The sequence below is a fragment of the Antechinus flavipes genome, chromosome 2 (genome assembly GCF_016432865.1).
Source record: "Antechinus flavipes isolate AdamAnt ecotype Samford, QLD, Australia chromosome 2, AdamAnt_v2, whole genome shotgun sequence".
NCBI lineage: Eukaryota > Metazoa > Chordata > Mammalia > Dasyuromorphia > Dasyuridae > Antechinus > Antechinus flavipes.
In genome coordinates, this window is record NC_067399.1 from 277096964 (window position 1) to 277116114 (window position 19151).

Genomic DNA, 19151 nt, shown 5'->3' on the forward strand with positions numbered 1-19151 from the left:
TGGGATGGATGGGGTGGGAGGGGTGGGATGCCTCGGATGCCTCTTCACTTTAGAAGAATATTTGAAGCTTGATAAATGATGGGAAGCAGATTATAAAAGCTACCTTTATTTTCTGTTAACCACATTGAGGAAATCTGTATGGAGGAATCCTGAGAAACCCTAAAACTTGAAATCATTTCCTATTTTCTTGTATTTTGACTTTTTTCTCCCCTCCTAAATCAGCTCCTTAAAATCAGCTCAAGGCAAAAGAGAGGTCAGGTTAATTATCTAAGGGTAATTTTCTGGGCGTTGCTTTCGTTTTCCTTTTTTCTCAGGCTGCCAGGTCAGTAGAATATTAATTTGCTCCTTCATCTGTTATGTTTGTCCTTCAGTGGCAGTCATTTTTCAAGGATGAGAATATCCCCAAGATCACAACTGAAGGTTAGCAAAACTGCCCCCCATACTTTAGCCCTAGGACTTTGTTGAGAAACTAACATGCTTTTGAGGGCTATAATTCTTGACTATATCACTAATTCCAAAACCAGTTTTACTTTCCTTTGTCCAAAGTGGGACAGTATGTCATTCTCTTTCTCTGTTTTTCTTTCAGTCTCTCTATCTCCTTCCTCTCACCATTTCCCTTCCCCCAGTATTATTGACCAGTTTCCTCTCTTCCAGCTAGAGAGATCTGAGAAGTGTTAAGTGGGGGTGGATAGCAGGTGTTTGGCTGCTGACTCTGGGGAGTCAATTCTTTGCCAAGAACTGATGGCCCAGAGAATTAGGGACCTCCCTTCCTGGACCAAATTGTGGCCAGGGCCTGTCCATCATCCCAAAACAAGCATACCCACAGTGTTCACTATTCTGCTCTTAGCTCCAAAGGATAGAACTAGCTTTAAAAAAAGAAAAGAAAGAAAGAAAAAAGTTCTTTTTCTTTTCTTTCTTTTTTTTTTTTTTTAAATAGGCTGTATTCTCTTCCTCAGCCCAGCACTGTTAGGGGCAGAACAGCTGACAGGCTCCAGCCTAGGTAGAGACGTGGATTCGACGGCAACGTCTGTGTATAACACGGGTGGGTTGAGAGTGTCCAGTGACTGACCAGCAAACTGGAGTCAGCAGCAGTCCCAAGTAGAGTAGTGCACAGGTCCAGCATGAAGCGATCTTGACCCAGAAAGTAGCCCAGCTGCCTCTTGTGAATGTGGTTTCCAGCTCTGCCCCTTCATAACTGTAGGACCAAGATCTCTATTCAGAAGGAGCAGATTCTTGGCCCTTAAATAGGGATCCTATCACCCTAGGCTTACTGACAAACCCAAGTCCCATCTTGCTGGCCCTCAAGGATTTCCCATTTCTTAGGGATTTGGGTTCAAGGGTATTTTGGTACCAAATTCATCCTACCTGAACCAGTTAGTGAGAGTGACCATAACATAGAGTGAAGCAAGGAAGAAGACAAAGTGGAATGCAGAGTAGCTGTAGGAGAGTCGATGAGGTGTTTGTGGTGCACCTGAACCTGTCTCCTCTCCACTAGGCCCTTTGGAGAGAAGAGAGCCAGAGTTTAGGTTTCTTTGCACCAGCTCCTTCCAGAGTTCCCTACTGCACTGTGCTTGTGTATTTTCCTAATTTCACACTCACCTTCCTCTAGTGATAGATTATCTGGGCAGCAGAAGCAAATGGAGGGCTTCTGCAAAGAGAAAATTTTTCATAAGTGATGGAGGAGGTGAGCAGTAGTGATGATCCACAAGAGCTGGAATGTATGTTTGGGACCTCACAGCTGCACAGAAGGATATTGAAATGTTCATTCTCACCTGTAACTCATAGCTGTAAACCTTCACCATCCACAAAGGGCCAAACATTTCTGCCAGATAGGAAGCCTCGTTACTGTGGAGAGGAAGAGGGCTAACTAGCAGATTCAGTAGTATTGTAGAAGGATTTGTAATAGGTATAATAATTGGGGGTGGGAGATTCTTATCAGGGATATCTTAAGGTATCCTTGAACCCCAATCTGGTGAGGCACTTTGATCTATGGGTGTTGAGCTAGAGCAAAGGCTAGTTAATGCTTTTTAACTGATTAATTATGTGCTTTATTTAAGTACTCAGATGTTAACTTGGACACAAAGATGTTGACCTGATTTTTGGCTCACAGCATCTTTTTTCCAGAAGTTGCCCTTCATCTTGGGACGTTTCTTACTCTAGACCTCTTGAACTCACTCTGCAGTCATTCTTCGGTTGCCTGTTCCCTCTTGCTGTCTTTTTCCCTTTCACCTTTTGTACTTCTTCCCTCTTAACAGCTTTACTCACCAGGCAAAAAGCACACAGGCATACATGATTCCAGCACTCAGAATGGCCAAAGAGGTGTCTGGTGTCTGTGCCCCTACTTTGCTCACACTAGGCTGGCATATGGTACGATTCTGTCCTCGAAGTAGCACTGTGGGGATGAAGTTGAAAGTAGGGGAATTGGGAGAGGAAGTAGAGAAGTGTAAAGATTAGACAGAAATGAATGGGAAAATGTCACAAAGAACCCTGGGTTCTCTACTCACCCCTATCTGGGGGTCTGCTGGATAATGCAGAGAAAGTCAAGTACATGATATAGCAGCTAATGATGGAGGCTTGTAGGGGACCGGAACAAGGTTGTTCTGAGAAGAGACACCAAAGACTACGGTTTTTTTTTTTTTTTTAAAGAGACAATGATAACTTCCATCCCCAAGGAAACACGTCACTTATCCCAGAGATCTTGAAGTCAGGATAAATTCGGCAAAATAATTCCCCCCCCCCCCCCATTAGATTAGAAAACAATAAATAGGGGACCAGAACTTGACTAGTTTGTTAGGGAAAACATCCCCTTAGTGGCAGGGAGGAAAGGTTGAGTCCAAGTTGTACGCACTGAGACGGATGCAGGGAGTGATAGAGAGGAAAGAGAGGACGCCACAGAAGCAAAGGTTCAGGCTGAGTAGAGCCTTGTTGAGCAGGCAGCCAGCTGGATGGGTATAGTGGTGGAATAGAAGGAATGCTCCTACTCCAGCTATGCTGTAGAAAATCAGCGTGGCCAGCAGCGCTGCCCCAAACCAGCGCCAGTCTTGGGCAGCCCCTGTCAGCCTGTGTGGGTATGAAAAACACGAATAGCCCAGCTAGGCAGTCCCCATATGGCCAGGGCCATTCCCATCCCCCAATAGATTATCATCAGCATGACTTCCTAGTGAAGATTCTGCTAGGATTTTAACTGCCTAAGTGAATTCCCACCTCATTCCACCTCCCAGTTACTGTTGGAGAGTACTATTACATCACCCCCACTGCAGTTGCAACATTGCTGTTTATGTGTAGTAGTTTTCTCTACATCCTAAAGACTATCTCCAGGGGTATTCCCCCTCACCAGTTTTTGTTCCAGGTGTGAGCAAAAGCTGTGATGAGCACCAGTTGCAACAGGATGAAAGCGAAGCCTCCACAGATACCCACATAGTGCCATGCTGCAGGGTGAGCTCTGATAAGTATTATAGTTTAACTCCAGTTTATCACTGAGTGTACTTCTCCCTCTCCTCCCTTGCCACCACCAGCCAAGGTTAGAACAAGGCTGAAGGTTACCTGGAAAGATGTGCTCATCTGGGATGTAGAAGGCAGCGCTACAGAGCCCCAGCAAGACCAGCAGCTTTAGGAGCCAGAAGCTGGGTCACAGGAGAGAGAACACAGACTCAAGGTGGAAGGAATAGGAAGGGATAAAAGTTATCAGGAGAACAGGAACATTAATAGCTGACATTTAATAGAACTATATAGTTAGAGTTTACAAAACGTTTATCATTTGATCCTTACAGCTTTGTAAGGTAAGTAGCAACCTCATAGGAATAGAGATATGGTTACAAGACACAGAGACGATGAAGATAAAAGATCTCCTGGAACTTTGTCCTCCTGCCATCCTTAGGAAGCCTGTGCTTCCCAATCTGACCCATTTTAGCCCTTCCTGGAATTTATTCAACTTGTAGATTTGTAAATTTGCCTTTACTCCAGAGTTATATTCCCTCTTTTTTCCTGATAAAACATTGCATTTTCCACATACCCATTGTGTAGCCGAGCCCGGGGGCTGGTAGAAGAGTTGACATTAATCAGGATCACAGCTTGCAGCAAGTAGAAGGTGGCTGTGCCAGCACATATTCGATACACAGCCCCAGAGCCACTTGGTACTGGACAGTCATTCTGCCCAGAGGGAGTGATACACAGCCCAGAAGGGATCAATATCTGGAGAGTAGGGAGGTTGTGGGGTTGAAAAGGAGAGGAAGACAGGGATAGTTAAATTTTATGGAAAGAAAGGCACTTTATTCTTCACACTATACTAAAATTTGCTTCATCCCTAGTTATTCACTTAGCTACATCCCCTTCTACCCAGATTCCTTCACGTTGCAGCTTTTTCCTTACTGACCACCCTTCATCTGTTGATCTCACCCACTTTGCCCCAGAAGGTGTCCAGGACGGTTCTGGAGAGCAGGAGGCAGCTGGTAGCAGAGGCCCCCACATGTATAAGGGTGTAGAGCAGGCGACTGCTGGTAGATTCCTTGAGAGGGGGCAACCCAGAGTAGCAGTAGTTAGTACTGGGGGCAGGGCCGCAGCAACATGATGCCTGAGAACAAAGGTGATGTAGAACAGTCATCTCTAAATTTTCTTTAAGGACTAGGGTAGAGGTGAGGAAGAGGATTGTAAATAGCATAAATCTAGATGGGGCGAGGGAGAGCTCAGAAGGAGCTAAAATGAACGTGTGTTAAAGGAAATGTTAGTGGATGAAGCAACCTTCAAGGAAATCTTCCATTCTTCCCAGACCTCTAATTTCTGGATTTATTTTCGAGTGGAGCTCTCAGATGCTCTGGGCGCAGTGCCGCTCATGGTCCTCGATATTCAGGCCTATATCAAACAGACCCTGTCCCAAGAGTATTGTTTACCTAGATCTTAAATTACAACCAATACCTGACTCCTCTCTAAAGTTTCTGATAAGACTTTTGAGGAGGATATTCAGGAGGTAGGAAGACGGGAATCCACCATTTCACAATCCGGAAAAGAAAATAGTTGAGGGGAAAAACTTGGCCCGATTTGCAGCTAAAATAGCTCCCATGCCTTATTCTCCGCTAAGGGTACATACACAGGATACGCCCTCTCACCTGATACAAGATAGTTCTTTCCAGAGTACTGTTGATCGAACTCCACTGATTTGCCGAGTCCAGAGATGAGTTAGGGCACCTGGGAGGAGCCTTCACTCCTACCATCCCTGTCCTAGAGTCCAGAGGTCTAATTAAGGCTTCCATCAAAGAAAAAAAGAAGCAACCTTCTCTGTTCTCAGCGCCCCAGGAACGGTCTTGAACATCAGGACGGGAGCTGGTCCGGAGGAGCAGGTTGGGAGGGTGAGAGTCAGGACCCCTGAGGGAAGCACGATCCCATATCGCCTTGGACTGTGTACTCGCATATGTGAACCTGTAGGTGCGGTCTTCTTGTGATCGGCTCCCTTTGTCCCGGCTGGCCCCTGCTCAATCAACAGATTAGGTAGGCAGTTTGCATATCTGGCTTGGGCTGGATTAACTTTGTTAATTGGTTTAGGATTTGACTTCATTCCCTGAGGCCCTAAGAGGAAAGGTCTGTATTGGAAAGAGTTGAGAGCTCCTGAGGAGTGGTGTCTGTTTGGGTGGGTGAGATTTAAACTATAGGTATGGCCTGGTCCTCGCCTTCCGTCCAAGTCCAAGCGCCCGGGCGGGCAAAGAACTGGCACTTCTGGGCCGAGAGGTCCCCTCCTCCTCGTGTGACGCGGTCACTGTTGTAGCGCGGGAACGCCCGGCACAGCCCCGCCCCACCCCATCCAGCCCAGCTCGGGAATGACCCCGCCTCCTTCTCAAGGGAGGAGGCGTGGTCACAGGGTTCTGGGGTAGTGACCACTGGGAGCGCTACAATTCCAGCTTGGTCCAATATGCGCCCGGAAGGGACGGGTCCTGGTCCGGAAGTCGCTGAACGATGGGTCCGGAAGAGGCGGTGCGCGGGAGGCGGCGCGGCGGGGACGAGATGGCGACCGAGGGTGATGTAGAACTGGAACTCGAGACTGAACCGAGTGGCCCCGAACGGCCGCCGGAGAAGCCGCGGAAACATGACAGTGGCGCGGCCGATCTAGAAAGAGTGACTGACTACGCAGAAGAGAAGGAGATCCAAAGCTCCAACTTGGAGACGGTGAGGGAGGCCGGGAGTCGTGGACGTCTGGAGGGTGCGAGGGGCCTCCAGGCTCGGGACAGGGGGGAGGGGAGGGGAAGGCGGCGGCGGCCTGGAGCCGGGCGTATCCCAGGGGGTCCGGCTCCGAATCTGGCCCTGGAGATTCCGGGACGCGGAGCTGATGCTCTTGCCCGGCGTGTATTCCTGTCGTAGGCAATGTCGGTGATTGGAGATCGGCGGTCTCGAGAGCAGAAGGCCAAACAAGAGCGGTAAGCGAGTGCCCCGGCTTTGTGTTTAGCACCGACCCTCCGATGGAGGCTAGTCTACCAAACACTCACTTTCCCCCATCCTTGGTGCAGAAAAATGACCTGGAGTGACTGGAAGTTGTGGTTATCTTCCATTAAACATTTATGGAATACTACCTACATTCACCAACACAAGTGTTGACACTTGTTAAGAGCTAATACTTTTATGATGCTTTGTATTTGGCACTTTAGTTAATCCTCACAATTATCCTTGGAGTTATGTGCTGTTATCCCCATTTTATATGAGAGGGAACTGAGGCTCAATGGTTACCTAAGGCCTGATTTGAATTCTGGCTTCGCCCGTTTGATGATCCTTGTTTCATTCCATCCTATAATTGGGTTCCCTTTGATCCTGCCCTTGGCATCCTTACCTCTCTAAAAAGACTCAGCTTTCCTTTATCCTCAGAGTTGTCAATGCCCTACTTCCCCCCAACTACTGTTAAGATTCTCAATTTCTTCTTTGTGTCCCTAGTGCCCTGCCCTCAATAAATCCTTCCTGAACGAATATGTTCACAAATAACTTTGCAGGGAGAAGGAACTGGCGAAAGTTACAATCAAGAAGGAAGATCTAGAACTAATAGTAAGTATTGACCTGGAGTTGGCTGGCAGGAGTTCCAAAGCAAAGTATAAAATTGATAATAGTGATTTGAAAGGGTGAGAGGGGCTGTGCAACATAGCACATCTTTTGCCTAGTAGCCTGACTTTATAGTTTTTACTACGGACTGGAATGGACCTTTTGTGATAACTCTTCCTTTTTCTGCAGATGACCGAGATGGAAATCTCACGGGCAGCAGCAGAACGGAGTTTACGGGAACACATGGGCAATGTAGTAGAAGCTCTTATTACACTTACCAACTAACCTTTGAATGGCCACACCTTGATGGACTTATTTATTGGAATAAAGATTTCCTTCCCCCACCTAACTTTGTAGTGTTTCATTGATGAGGATCTGCAATGAGTTTCTGGTGGTTGTGTCTTTTTATATAGTTTCTGTAACAAGTGTCTTCTCTCTGTAGTTTGCCACCAACTCATAGCTATGGAAATTGTAATGCAATTAAAAAATTGAATACATGGGCTACTTTTATAAAAGACTTAAGTAAAAACTCAATTTAAATATTTACTAGACACTTTAGACTTGAAGTGGATTAAATCTTGAGGTGGTTTAATTAAGGGAAGATAAAGGTACTTATAGTATTCCCACTAGAAATTTCAGAGACTGGAGATTGAAAAGTTGAATACAGTGTTCTCTGAAATTAAATGTAGGGAGGCCAGAGTTTGTCTGTACAAAGAAAAGGGGGGGGGGGGGTGTCGAGCTGTCCTTGTAAAGCACATTTATAAGCTGGGGAATTTAAATTCTTTATGCCATAAGGTTTATGGGGAGACTATATATTAGACTGTTAAATCACATTTATAGTAGGTGAAATAACATTCAAGTCCAGAGAAACATACTAAGTTAGCAAAGTGTCAAAACCAGAGTTTTGGTGTTTTTTTTTTTTTTAATAACTTGAAGTCCCCTATTAGCATTTCTTTCAACTCTAAGGAGATGACAGATAGTATTATTTCTTTGTAATCCATGGTTCCAATTTGAGACTTAGAATGCAAAGTTTGTATGAGAAGTGATGAAACCAAATCACCAAGCCCAGGCTTAGACTCATAACTGGATGTTGTTTTTCAGCATTAAAAAAATTCCTCTTCCAGTCCCTTGCTTTAGGGTCCCTTTGGAATCATAAAAAAAGGGTGCTAGGCTTAAAAAGTGCCAGAAAAGAGATTTTGCATGAGCAATTGTGAAAAATAACAAAACACAAAAAAATGTTTTTCCCCATGTGTCCACAGTCAGGGAAGTAAGTGACTGAATCCTAAGTAGTTTTCCTCTTCTTGGCAGATGGCCTTTCAAATACATCTCGTACCCCAGCTGCTTTTTGTTTGAAGAACTTGGTGTTTTGGGCACTCTCTTGACCCCAAGCTGAATCAAAGGAAGTGGTATCTTGATCCACAAGATGGGTATATTTGGTTCTGCCTGATCGTCCAAAGTTCTTGACCTAAGGGGAGAGAAAACAACATTATATGCAGAAACTACACTCTACCCCTTAATATATTGAGTTCTCTACCACTTATGTCTCCCATACCTGCATAACTTTGGGAAGAATAGTCTTATTGAAATGATCCTCCAGGGTGGGGGCACTAAAATCTCTCTTGTATACTTCTTCATCTTCATCCTGCAGGCAAGAAAAGGCCCACATTAGGACAACACATTCTACTTTCTAGTAAAACATTAATAACAGTAAATACATTTTAATAAGTATCACTATGGAAGGACAAAGAGGTTATTGCTTCTATTAAAGAGCTTACAAATTAACTTGGTAGGAACATAAACCAATAAATGAGGTAACATCTAAGCAGGTGATACGAATTACAGATTTTTTGGAAATTAAAAGAGAAAAGCAAAGATCACAGTGGGGTAGACTTAGTTTTAAGGGGACCTTGGTGGAAGACCTGATATTTGGGTCAAGTACCCAAACAAAAATGAAAGTTTTCTTAGCACTTCTTTCTCTTTCCTGGTAAATATCTTTATTAAAGGCTCTAAGTAAGAGCAACAGCTGAAAAATTCTGGATTGTATAATAAATATAAGCAACTACCCTCAGGACCTAGGCCACTAGTTGGTGCAGTGGATAGAGTACCAGGTCTGGAATCAGGAGAACTCATCCTGAGTTCTAATTCAGCCTCACACACTTAGTTGCTATATAACCATGGGCAACTCACTTAACTACCTAAGTTGCCTCTTCTTTAAAATGAGTTGGAGATTGAAATGGCAAACCAATGCAGCAGTTTTGCCAAAAAAAAAAAAAAAAAAATCTCATATGGGTCATGTATTGAACATGACTCAAATCATTTCACAACCTCAGGACTCAAATTTTCAGATTCCAAGAACTCCCAACTGTTCCTCAAGCATTTCCCCAAAAGCTAATCAGCTTAACCAGTTCTTTGTGAGTCACTTTTTGTCTATTGAAAAGTAATAAGCAAGTAAGGATGTATCGGAAAGAATTGCCTTTCATAACAGTATCAATACTTTTTAACCTTATTTAGCCCTGGCTTATTAGTAGAAAATCTGAGCATAGAAGCCTTACTCATTTTTTTATACCTCATAAAAATTGGTCCCATAATCTGGCTCTAATCATGGCAAAAACCCAATGGCTAGAAAAATGACAATGAAGCAACGTAGACTCAAATGCTGAAACTGATTTTGGAAGGGAAACAAGCTAACTTTCACTGAAACTCCTCCACTTGGTTTGAATAATGGTTGGAAAGGGTAAGTTTGGGTACAAATGGGACTGTTTAGGCTGTTGGAACACAAAATTCAAAGCTCTATTGTTCCATGTTACCCTTATAGAAAGCAATTTCTAAATTATATCTTATATGAATAACAGATCTGAAGACTGCCATTCCCTGTTTGGTTAGACCTGCTTCAGAAATGTGGCCATCGATAAAATACCATCTGACACAGAGTCAACTCATTTGCTAATATGACTTTGTTCTTTACAAAGGGGAAAATGGTACTATGTCCCATAAAATTCATCCTTTTCTTTTTAATCTCAGAACTATTTCTTGGCAGTTAAGAATGAGAGAAAATGGATCTCTGCCATTCAAAAGCTGTTTTTAGCCAGTTAATTTGTTCATGAAATCAAAACAACCTATTAGCATGAAGTAAATCATTCTGATTTGATGGAAAGGCAAGTTTGTTCTAATTCTTTTAGGGTAGCTAGATGGCACAGTGGCTAGAGCACCAGCCCTGAAGTCAGGAGAATCTGAGTTCAAATCTGGTCTCAGACACTTAATACTTCCTAGCTGTGATCTCAGCTAAAAAAAAAAAAAAAAAAAAATTCACTGTCATTCCATTTAATTAGTAGTTTTTTTCGGGTCTTTAGGACTAGTCTGGCACTATAATGCTATAGTAAGAGTTTTTTCTCTACTGAGTATTAAGTTTTGGAAGCAACCTCTTGTCCTCTCTGTTTAAAAAAAAAAAAAAAAAAAAAAAGACATGCCCTTTATCAACCACAAAAACTGACCACTGAGAAGGAAAGGATTATAAGTCTAGGGCTGGAAGGCACTTAACAGATCTTCTAGTTCACCTTATTTTACAGATGAGGAAACTGAGGAGTAGGGAAGGTAAATGACCTGGCTCAAGGTAGTACAGGAGGTAAGTACATGTCTATGGCTGGATTTGACCCAAGTCTCCAATTCCAAAGAGAGTGCTGTTTTCATTGTATTACAGGTCATACTTATGTTCACAGAGAAAACAGTTTTCCTGTTTTTTCCTCCTCTTTCCTCCTGTTCTCTTCTCCTTGCTTACCATAAAGAAAGCACCCCGATGATAGTACTTCTGCAAGAACTTGTATTTGCCCTTAACAGCTTTGTTGGTAATAACTTTGCCATTTGCTCGGAGTTCAGCTCGTCTTTCCTCTTCTGTCAGGTTTCGCATACGTTCAATCTCTGCTTTCTCCTTCTCGATCCTGTTCAAGGCAGAAAATTATCAGTGCTGCTCCAATATATTTTAAACTTTAAGATATGAAAATAAAAGAGTATTTACTCTTTTCCTCCAAGAAAGTTAGTCATACCTAGTCCCTGCCTTTGTTGAGCCAAGTTCCAAACTCAGATTTAGAAAATATTTATATGTCATAATAATTAGGTTACTGTGGAAAGAGATGCTCAAAAAGAGCGTTTGGGATTGTGTCTATCTGTAACACATTCCCTAGGATAATGGTTTCCAATGTTTTAAAATCAGTCTACCCTATTTATTATTTTATTTACAATATGCATTTTTCTTGTTCCTGAAAGAACATTTTTTTAATCAAAGTGAATTAAATTTAAATTTTTTTTTTAAGTATCATTATCACAAAGTCTAGTAGTTTAAGAATCAGTCCTCAAACTTTATTATCACTCCATGATTTGTTAAAATAATGGATATCAATACTTAGACTTTAGTCTTCTTTTTCCCCCCCTGAGGCAGCTGGGGTTAAATGACTTGCCGAGGGTCACACAGCTAGAAAGTGTTAAGTGTCAGACCAGATTTAAACTCAAGTCCTCCTGACTTCAGAGCTGGTGCTCAATCCACTGTACCACCTAGATGCCCAATACTTAAGACTCTGTAAGAGCCCCTGATGGGCTATGGAGTTATTGGCAAGGAGCCTTCACTCCATAAATTAAGCAAACATTTTTTGCAGACATTATCTATCTATCCATCTTACTATTCTTCAAATGCTGTGACTAAAGACATTTCCTTTTTTTTTTTTTTTTTTTTGCTGAGGCAACTGGGTGAAGTGACTTGCCCAGGATCACATAGCTAGTTAGTGTTAAGTGTCTGAGACCATATTTCAACTCGGGTCCTCCTGAATTCAAGGCTGGTGCTCTATCCACTGCACCACCTAGCTGTCCCTAAAAACATTTAAAAAAAAAAAAGCATTATTGAATTCATAGTAACTTTGTGAGAAGAGGAATTTTTTTTTAATGTTAATAAGATATCTCCTTACACAAAAAGGTTACGAACCACTGCTCTAGAACAGAGTTAATCTGGGGTCTGTTACTTTGGTTTAAAAAAATTTTCTGATAACTATTTTACTATAATTGATTTCCCATGTAATCCTATGTCTTTTATTTTACACATTTAAAAATTTCCTGAGAAGAGACCTGCAGGATTCTTAGATTGCCAAAGGGTTCTGTGGCACAAAAAAGTTTAGGACCCCTTACTGTAGTATGACTTGGAAACATAAAGGTTATAGTTAGATATTTAATGCCCTCCTTCAGTGGTTTGCTCATTTTCTCTGACTAATGTTCCTACAGTAGTGGTACACAAGAATAGGTCTCGATTTTTCTTGGACAAAATGTGCAGCAACTGTTGACAACAGGACACTAAGACCATAAGCCACTGTCCCACATCAAAATGGCAGCCCATCCTGTTACTCACGCTTCTCGATCCTCTCTGTCCCGTTTAATTCGTTTTAGCTCCCGAACTTTCCATGCCTCATATTCCTCCTCATCATTCTCATCATCTGTATTGAGTGCATCTAGGGCAGCCAAGGAACGTTTGTTTTCCTCTAGTTCCTTCTTTGTCTCCTCTTCCACAATCTATATAGATGAACAGTCAGTTCACAGTTCACAAATGATGAGGTAGTCTTCATGGGAAAACCCTAACTGTCCAGCCCTCTACCCAATGATTCTCTCTCTTTTTAAAATTACCCTTTTTTGAGAGGTAATTGGGATTAAATAATTTGCCCACAGTCACACAACTAGTAAATGTTAAGTGTCTGAGGCCGGATTTGAACTCAAGTCTTCCTGATTCCAGGGCTGGTACTCTATCCATTGCCCCATCTAGCTGCCCTCCCTCCCCCACCCAATGCTTCTCCAAAGACCCTATGTTGGCACCTTGAGGGTATACTTGCGCCTCTCCTCAGCCAGACGTTTTGCCTCCTGCTCCAATTCTTTCTGCTTCAGTGCTTCTGCCTCACGCTCTTGAACTGTTACCCGGTCCTTCCTACAGTAACAAGATCTTATTAGTACCCTAAAACTTCTATGTATCAGCAGGCAGTTATTCTGAACCATATCTCACCCTATCAAAGCCAAGTAATCCAAGCGTACCATTCCCTGCTGGAAGCAACACAGTCATTATGGGCCCTTGGAGAAGCAGTGCTTCATTGATCTTAGGATGTTCAATACTTTGTTCAAGCAACTTGTAAATTGCTGGTCCTCAAGGAGTAGACACTCAGTTAGTAGTTAAGCTGAAGTAATGATGAATTAGGATACTTGGATTTCTACCTAAATTTTGTCCACTAATGGTAAGAAACTTTGGATAACTCCAACTTTTCTCCAAACCTTCATAAAGATGAAAGTGAGGTGACTTTAGATGCAGGAATCCTTCTAACACTTTCCTCATTCATCCTAATGTTTTTTGAGCTTGTGGTGTATATATTTTGGCCTGTTGTTCCTCTAAGTCAGAGGATGAGGCTTCAAAAGGTTGGCACAGAATACTAGTCCTTCGTCTCCTGTTGTCCAAACCTGGAGAATTTTATAATTTCTTTCTTTTTTTCCCCTGAAGCAATTGGGGTTAAGTGATTTGCCCAGGATCACACAGCCAGGGAGTGTTAAGTGTCAGAGACCAGAGTTGAACTCAGGTCCTCTTGATTTCAGGGCTGGTGTTCTATCCGCTGCGCCACTTAGCTGCCCCTTGTACTTACTTTCGAATGAAGACTGGCTTGAGACGGGGTTCCATTTCATCCTCACTGTCTGTATATTCTTCATACTCAGACTCTGATTCTGATTCCTCACCAGAATGCCCTTCATCTTCCACTTCCATGACTTCCATTTCTTCATTTTTCCTTTCTTGTGCTCGCTGACGCATCATGCCACGCCGCCACTCAATTTCCTGTCAGGACCAAATCAAGTGGTCACCAACATGATCTTCACTTGCCCGTGATAGCTTCTATTCCCTGCCCATGCCCTTCCTTTACCTCGTCATCAATTTCTTCTTCCTCTTCCTCACTACTGTCCTCTCGCTCCATTCGTCTTGCATCTCCTTCTACTTCAGAATCACTTTCTCCTACCACTTCAGGCTCTACTATTTTCCGATGCCGGGCCAATCTGCAAAAGAGAGTCACATCCTTTAATACATAGTATGTGAATGCCAACAATATTTTAAAGTGGGGACACATATTTGCATTTCACCACCTATTCTGTGCCATCCTGATTTTTTAAAAACCAGACATGTGGTTTTCATCAACATAGGAAAAGCATGATGAGGAATTGTATCAGTGAAATATGGCAAATATTCTAAGCCTTAATTGTTTTGGAGCGCTCCCGGGAGCACTGAAAGATTAAATGATTTGCCCAGGGCTAAAAAATCAGTGATATGTTTTATTTAAAGAATTTTTCCTTCCTCAACAGCTGGTGTGAACATCATTATTAACACCACTTCCACTAACCAAAGAGGAAACTGAGACAAAGAGAATATACAAAGCTTTACTCAAGGTTTCAGTGAGAAAATAGGCAATCAAGTTGATCTTAGGATGCACAAGCTTTAGGGTATGAAGCAGTAGCTTTTCCAAAAGCATCTTTCTGGGCAATATTCCAGAATACATAAAGAACTTCGTTGACAGATTTTTTTGTTATATGTCCTTTATTTGTCCAAATCTTTATTTGTCCTAATCTAAACAACAGCAATGTAATTACCTCCAACAACAAACAAGAACTACCTTCTTTCATTTTTCTTTTTAGTACTTTATTTTACCAATTCCATTTTTTATTTTTATTTTACTTTAGTGAGGCAACTGGGGATAAATAACTTACCCAGGGTCACACAGCTTGTAAGTGTTAAATATCTGAGTTTTTGAACTCAGGTCCTCCTGACTCCAAGGACAGTGCTCCATCTACTATGCCATATAACTGCCCCAACAATAACCTTTAAGTTAAGTGGATAAATAAATCATCATGATGAGTTCTCGTAATTCTTTAATATTTCTGTTACACCTTATTTTTCTTCACTCAATCTTCTATTCCCTTAATAAGTTAATTAGGGTCCCAGGATAGGTTGTGTATGTACATATGTTTCATGATTTTTTCTAGATCATATAGTACTTGAATGAGTTCAGATACAGGAGAGCACAGATCTGGCAATTACCTTTCTTCAACATCTTCATTGATGCGGTTTTGTAAACGCCGAAGCCGGGGATCGCTAGGTGAATCCTCTTCCTGTTCCTCAGGCTCTGCTTCTTGTTCCTTGGCTTTCTTAATGAATTGAAATTCTTCATCCTCCTCATCTGAGGATTCCATAGGCGCGTAGTCTGGTCTCTTGCCGGACACATAACGTTTTACCTTCACTTTCTCCATTGAAATCTCCCCTGAATGAGTAAAGTAGCTCATTAGATTCCAAAAGACTCTTTATAAAGACTTCTCCAATCCCCCAGGACTTTTTGTGAATTATTAATTGATTATGGTCACAACTACAACAAGAAAACTATGACATTAATTCTGTCTCTCTCTCTGAATCTCTAGTCTATTCTATTCATTTAATTTATTTATTACTTGTCTGCCAGCACTGTATTAGGTGAGAGGGGGGAGGGGGAAGATACATTTAGTTCATAGGATAAGAATTCCAGAAGGAACTCATAACTCAGGAGTTCTTAACCACAGACAGCTTAGTCAATATGGGCTTGGAGTAAGTAGGTAGCAAAGTGGATAGAGTACCAGCTCTGGAGTCAGGAGGACCTCAGACACTTAACACTTATTAGCTGTGTGAACCTAAGCAACTTATTAATCACGATGCTTTGGCAAGAACAAAAACAAAGACAAAAGGGATTTACTGAAGAGTTTTAGAAGCTTATACAACTAGTTCTATGCATAAAGAACATGTCTATGAATTGTGTAAAGGATGGCTCCTGGTAGGACAGAGTGGAGGCTGGAAAATGTATTGGGAAACTCTTGAATAGCCTAAGCAGGAAGCATGGAGAGTCTGTACTGTACAATGGTAATAGCAAAAAAAAAAAAAAAAAAAAAAAAAAAAAAAGGGTAGGAGGAATATAGAGATGGAATTAACATGCCTTAATCTCTGATTGGCTATGAAGCTAAAAAAGTGTCAATAATATCATGATTTTGAACATAGGTAAATGGTGGTGGTATTGAAATAATGAAGTTGGGTAGAATAAGAGATTTAGGGAGAATGTTTGCTTTCAAATTTGTTAATCTAAAGCACAGATATTCTATTGACAGAAAGAGATATGTTTTCTTTCTGCTCAGGGCTGAAAACATGGACATTATATGTGTACAGATAATGAATGAGATTGTTAGGTGAGAGACTGTAGAGAGAACAGAAGAGTGCTCAAAACAGTTGGTGAGGGAGATAAGGATTAGTAAAAGAATCAGAGAAGTAGTGATGTCTATTTCATCACAACAGAAGTGTGATGTTTCTGATAAGGGGAAGAAAGAATTATACAGGAGGGGACTGGCTAACTAGTATGAATGTTGCAGAGTACTTAAGGAGGTGAAAACTAAATATTGTCATTTGATCTGGGGATTAGGAGTGGTCTTTGGGAGCGTAATTTTGACAAGCTGTAAGGATGTGGAAGTATGAGGTCAAAGCCAGAGTACCGCATTTCTAACTTGCTGCTAAACTTTCTACCAGCTCCTCAAACACAGTATGTTTAAAACTCAGGTGCACCCCTGACTTTTATTATCATTCTGGCTTAAAACCTTAAAGTAGTCTTCAAGTCTTCCCTCTTCTTTGCTCATACCTTAAATCAGTAGCCAGGTCTTCATAATTCTTCCTTCCTCAATATCTTTGGAATTCATCCCTTCCTTTCCGTTTTCACAACTCTAGTTCAAGCTTCTATCTGGACTGCCACAATTGTTTAATTGGCCTGCTTGCTTTAGTTTCTGACTGTTCCAATCCATTTATACACTGATCTGAATATCACTTTTCTCTCAATATCTTAGAACCTTAAGTGGTCATGCTTGACTATTAAAATTTATATTTATTTTATAAAACTCCTGTTTCCAAAGTTACTAATAATCTCTCAGTTGCCAAATCCAACATCTTTTTGTAATCCTCATTTCTCCTTGATCTCTCTGAAACCTTTGACACTGTTGATCACTCTCCCTCCCTGATACTCTCCTCTTCTCTTCTTGGTTTTGGAGACACCACTTTCTCCTATCTATCTGACTGCTCCTTCTCTGTCTCCTTGCTTAATTCTCTTCCAGATCAAAATCCTTTAATTATAAATGTCCTTATATGTTTTGTCCTGGACCCTTTTCCATACTTCACTTGTTAATCTCATCAGCTCCCATTAATTTAATTACTAATTTGTATGTTGATGATTCTCAAAACTATCTATTCTGCCCTAACCTCTCTGCTGATCTTCACTTTTGAATCTCTATCTTTCAGATATTTCAAATTAAGCGCAGTAGATACCTTAAACTCAAATTATGTTCAAAATGGAACCATATCTTTCCCCTAAATCCTTAATCCTCTCTGCACCTCTGCCACTAATGTAGAAAGCAACACTATTTTCCCAGACTTTCAGGCGTGTAATCTAGGAGTTATTCTGGACTTCTTACACTGCCTCACACCCTAACTCCCCGACACTAAGCTGATGCTAAGTAGATCTTTGCATATGGTCCCCTTCTCTCCAATGACATTATCAGCACCCTGCTGCCATCATCACCTCACACATAGATTACTGCAATAACTACTGATGGGTTTGTCTGCCTCTTTCCCCCACCTTACTACTGTATCCTCCATTCAGCCACTAGTGATTTTTCTAAAGTGGAGGCCCAATCATTCCAGCCATCCCCTTATGCAAAACTCCAGTGGCTTCTTATTAACACCAGAATTAAATGGAAAATGTTGTCATTCAAAGCCCATCAGAATCTGTGCCCTCCCACTACCTTTACATCTTCTTACACCTTCCTCCCCAAAAAGTACTATTCAATTTAGTGACACTGGCATCCTAGTTATTATAAGAACAAGACACTTTCTCTCTTAGCTCTAGGCATTTTTTTCCGACTTTCCTCACACCTGGAAGGCTCTTCCTTCTCTATTCTGACTACTGACCTCCTTGGCTTCTTTTAAGTCCCAATTAAAATGTCATCTTCTACAAGAAGCCTTTCCTAACCCCTCTTAATTCCGGTGCCTTTCCTCTGTCCATTATTTCCTATTTATCCTGTATGTGGAATGTTTTGTGTTTATTTGTTTGCAAGTAGTCTCCTCCTTTAAATTGTAAATTTATGAGGTCAGGGATTGCTTTGGTCACTTTTTGTATTCCCATGTTTTAGTAAGAGTGTCTGGCATATAACAGGGGGATTAATAAATGTTTATTCATTTACTGACAAGATCATAGCATGAATTATTCAATTCATCTCTCTCCTGCTGCCTTCTCTGATCATCTTACAGCAGAGGAGAGTCTCCCCTTCTCTCTTCTGCTACATTTAGGTTACATTGTTTTTATGACACTTCTCTAGTACCGTAGATATGATGTTCTTTCTCCCCCCGCCCCAACGAGACTCGAGTTTCCTCTGCGGTGGGATCCTCTCCTTTCTAAGTGTGCACACTGCACAGCTCCTTTTATAAAAACCTAGACGATCGACGACCATTTGCAGAATGAGGGGAGAAAGAAGGCGGGGTGACTCCCCTGCGTTGAGGGCCACAGACTTGGCACGGTGGAGTGGGAGGTTTGGGAGGAGAGTTGACAACATAAGTACGTGGGGCTCAGGAAATTGATGATGAGAAACTTAAAGTGGTTACGTTGGGTTTCTGAGGAAAACTAGAAGTTCTGGCTTCCGGTCAAGGAGGCTGACAGAGGAGGGAACGAGGGGTCCTGAGATACCGGAGGGCTGGGGAAGTGAGGAAGCACTGCCAGTCGGAAAACCCAGCGGGGAGGGTCTAGGCCCCTTACCTTTCTCATTGCGAACTGGGACGGCCCCAGCCGTGGAATGAATGGGGGGCTGCTTCATGAGGGCGCTTGGGACCGACATGATGGCAATAGCGGGAGTACAGGCTGCAGTACCCGAATCAGAGAAGCAAAACAGTCAACACAGAAAACGTAAACGACCTCTTCTTCACTCCTCCGGATGTAGCAACGAGTTCAAGAGGAGAGGAATCGGATATACATGGTAGAGAGCCCGACTGGTGGATTCTGGGATCGTGGATGACTTAAGGGGACGGTCCTGGGAGG

At 42.1% G+C, this 19151-nt stretch overlaps 3 protein-coding genes across 4 annotated transcripts; 1 reads left to right on the top strand and 2 right to left on the bottom strand.

The window, feature by feature from the left end:
- Positions 1-90: 90 nt before the first annotated feature.
- SERINC4 (serine incorporator 4) lies at positions 91-5882 on the bottom strand. Its single transcript, XM_051977223.1, has 12 exons — positions 5103-5882; positions 4400-4570; positions 4013-4191; positions 3544-3623; positions 3335-3428; positions 2849-3060; positions 2505-2600; positions 2266-2392; positions 1773-1845; positions 1600-1648; positions 1366-1498; positions 91-1195 (listed from the first exon to the last, which is right to left on the bottom strand). Exons 1-12 carry the CDS (start codon positions 5244-5246, stop codon positions 997-999), a joined length of 1557 nt encoding a protein of 518 aa, XP_051833183.1. The 5' UTR covers positions 5247-5882; the 3' UTR covers positions 91-996.
- A 61-nt stretch (positions 5883-5943) lies between these two features.
- HYPK (huntingtin interacting protein K) lies at positions 5944-7360 on the top strand. Of its 2 annotated transcripts, XM_051977220.1 has the most exons (4): positions 5960-6153; positions 6346-6401; positions 6966-7017; positions 7201-7360. In XM_051977220.1, exons 1-4 carry the CDS (start codon positions 5992-5994, stop codon positions 7294-7296), a joined length of 366 nt encoding a protein of 121 aa, XP_051833180.1. In that variant the 5' UTR covers positions 5960-5991; the 3' UTR covers positions 7297-7360. The 2 variants fall into 2 exon arrangements, with proteins under 2 accessions (XP_051833181.1, XP_051833180.1); XM_051977221.1 differs by lacking the exon at positions 7201-7360 and having other exon boundaries at positions 5944-6153; positions 6910-6996.
- Positions 7361-7578: 218 nt separating this feature from the next.
- On the bottom strand, positions 7579-19105 carry MFAP1 (microfibril associated protein 1). Its single transcript, XM_051977218.1, has 9 exons — positions 18873-19105; positions 15104-15323; positions 13938-14067; positions 13665-13852; positions 12856-12964; positions 12398-12558; positions 10787-10946; positions 8564-8653; positions 7579-8476 (listed from the first exon to the last, which is right to left on the bottom strand). Exons 1-9 carry the CDS (start codon positions 18949-18951, stop codon positions 8294-8296), a joined length of 1320 nt encoding a protein of 439 aa, XP_051833178.1. The 5' UTR covers positions 18952-19105; the 3' UTR covers positions 7579-8293.
- Between the last annotated feature and the right edge of the window lie 46 nt (positions 19106-19151).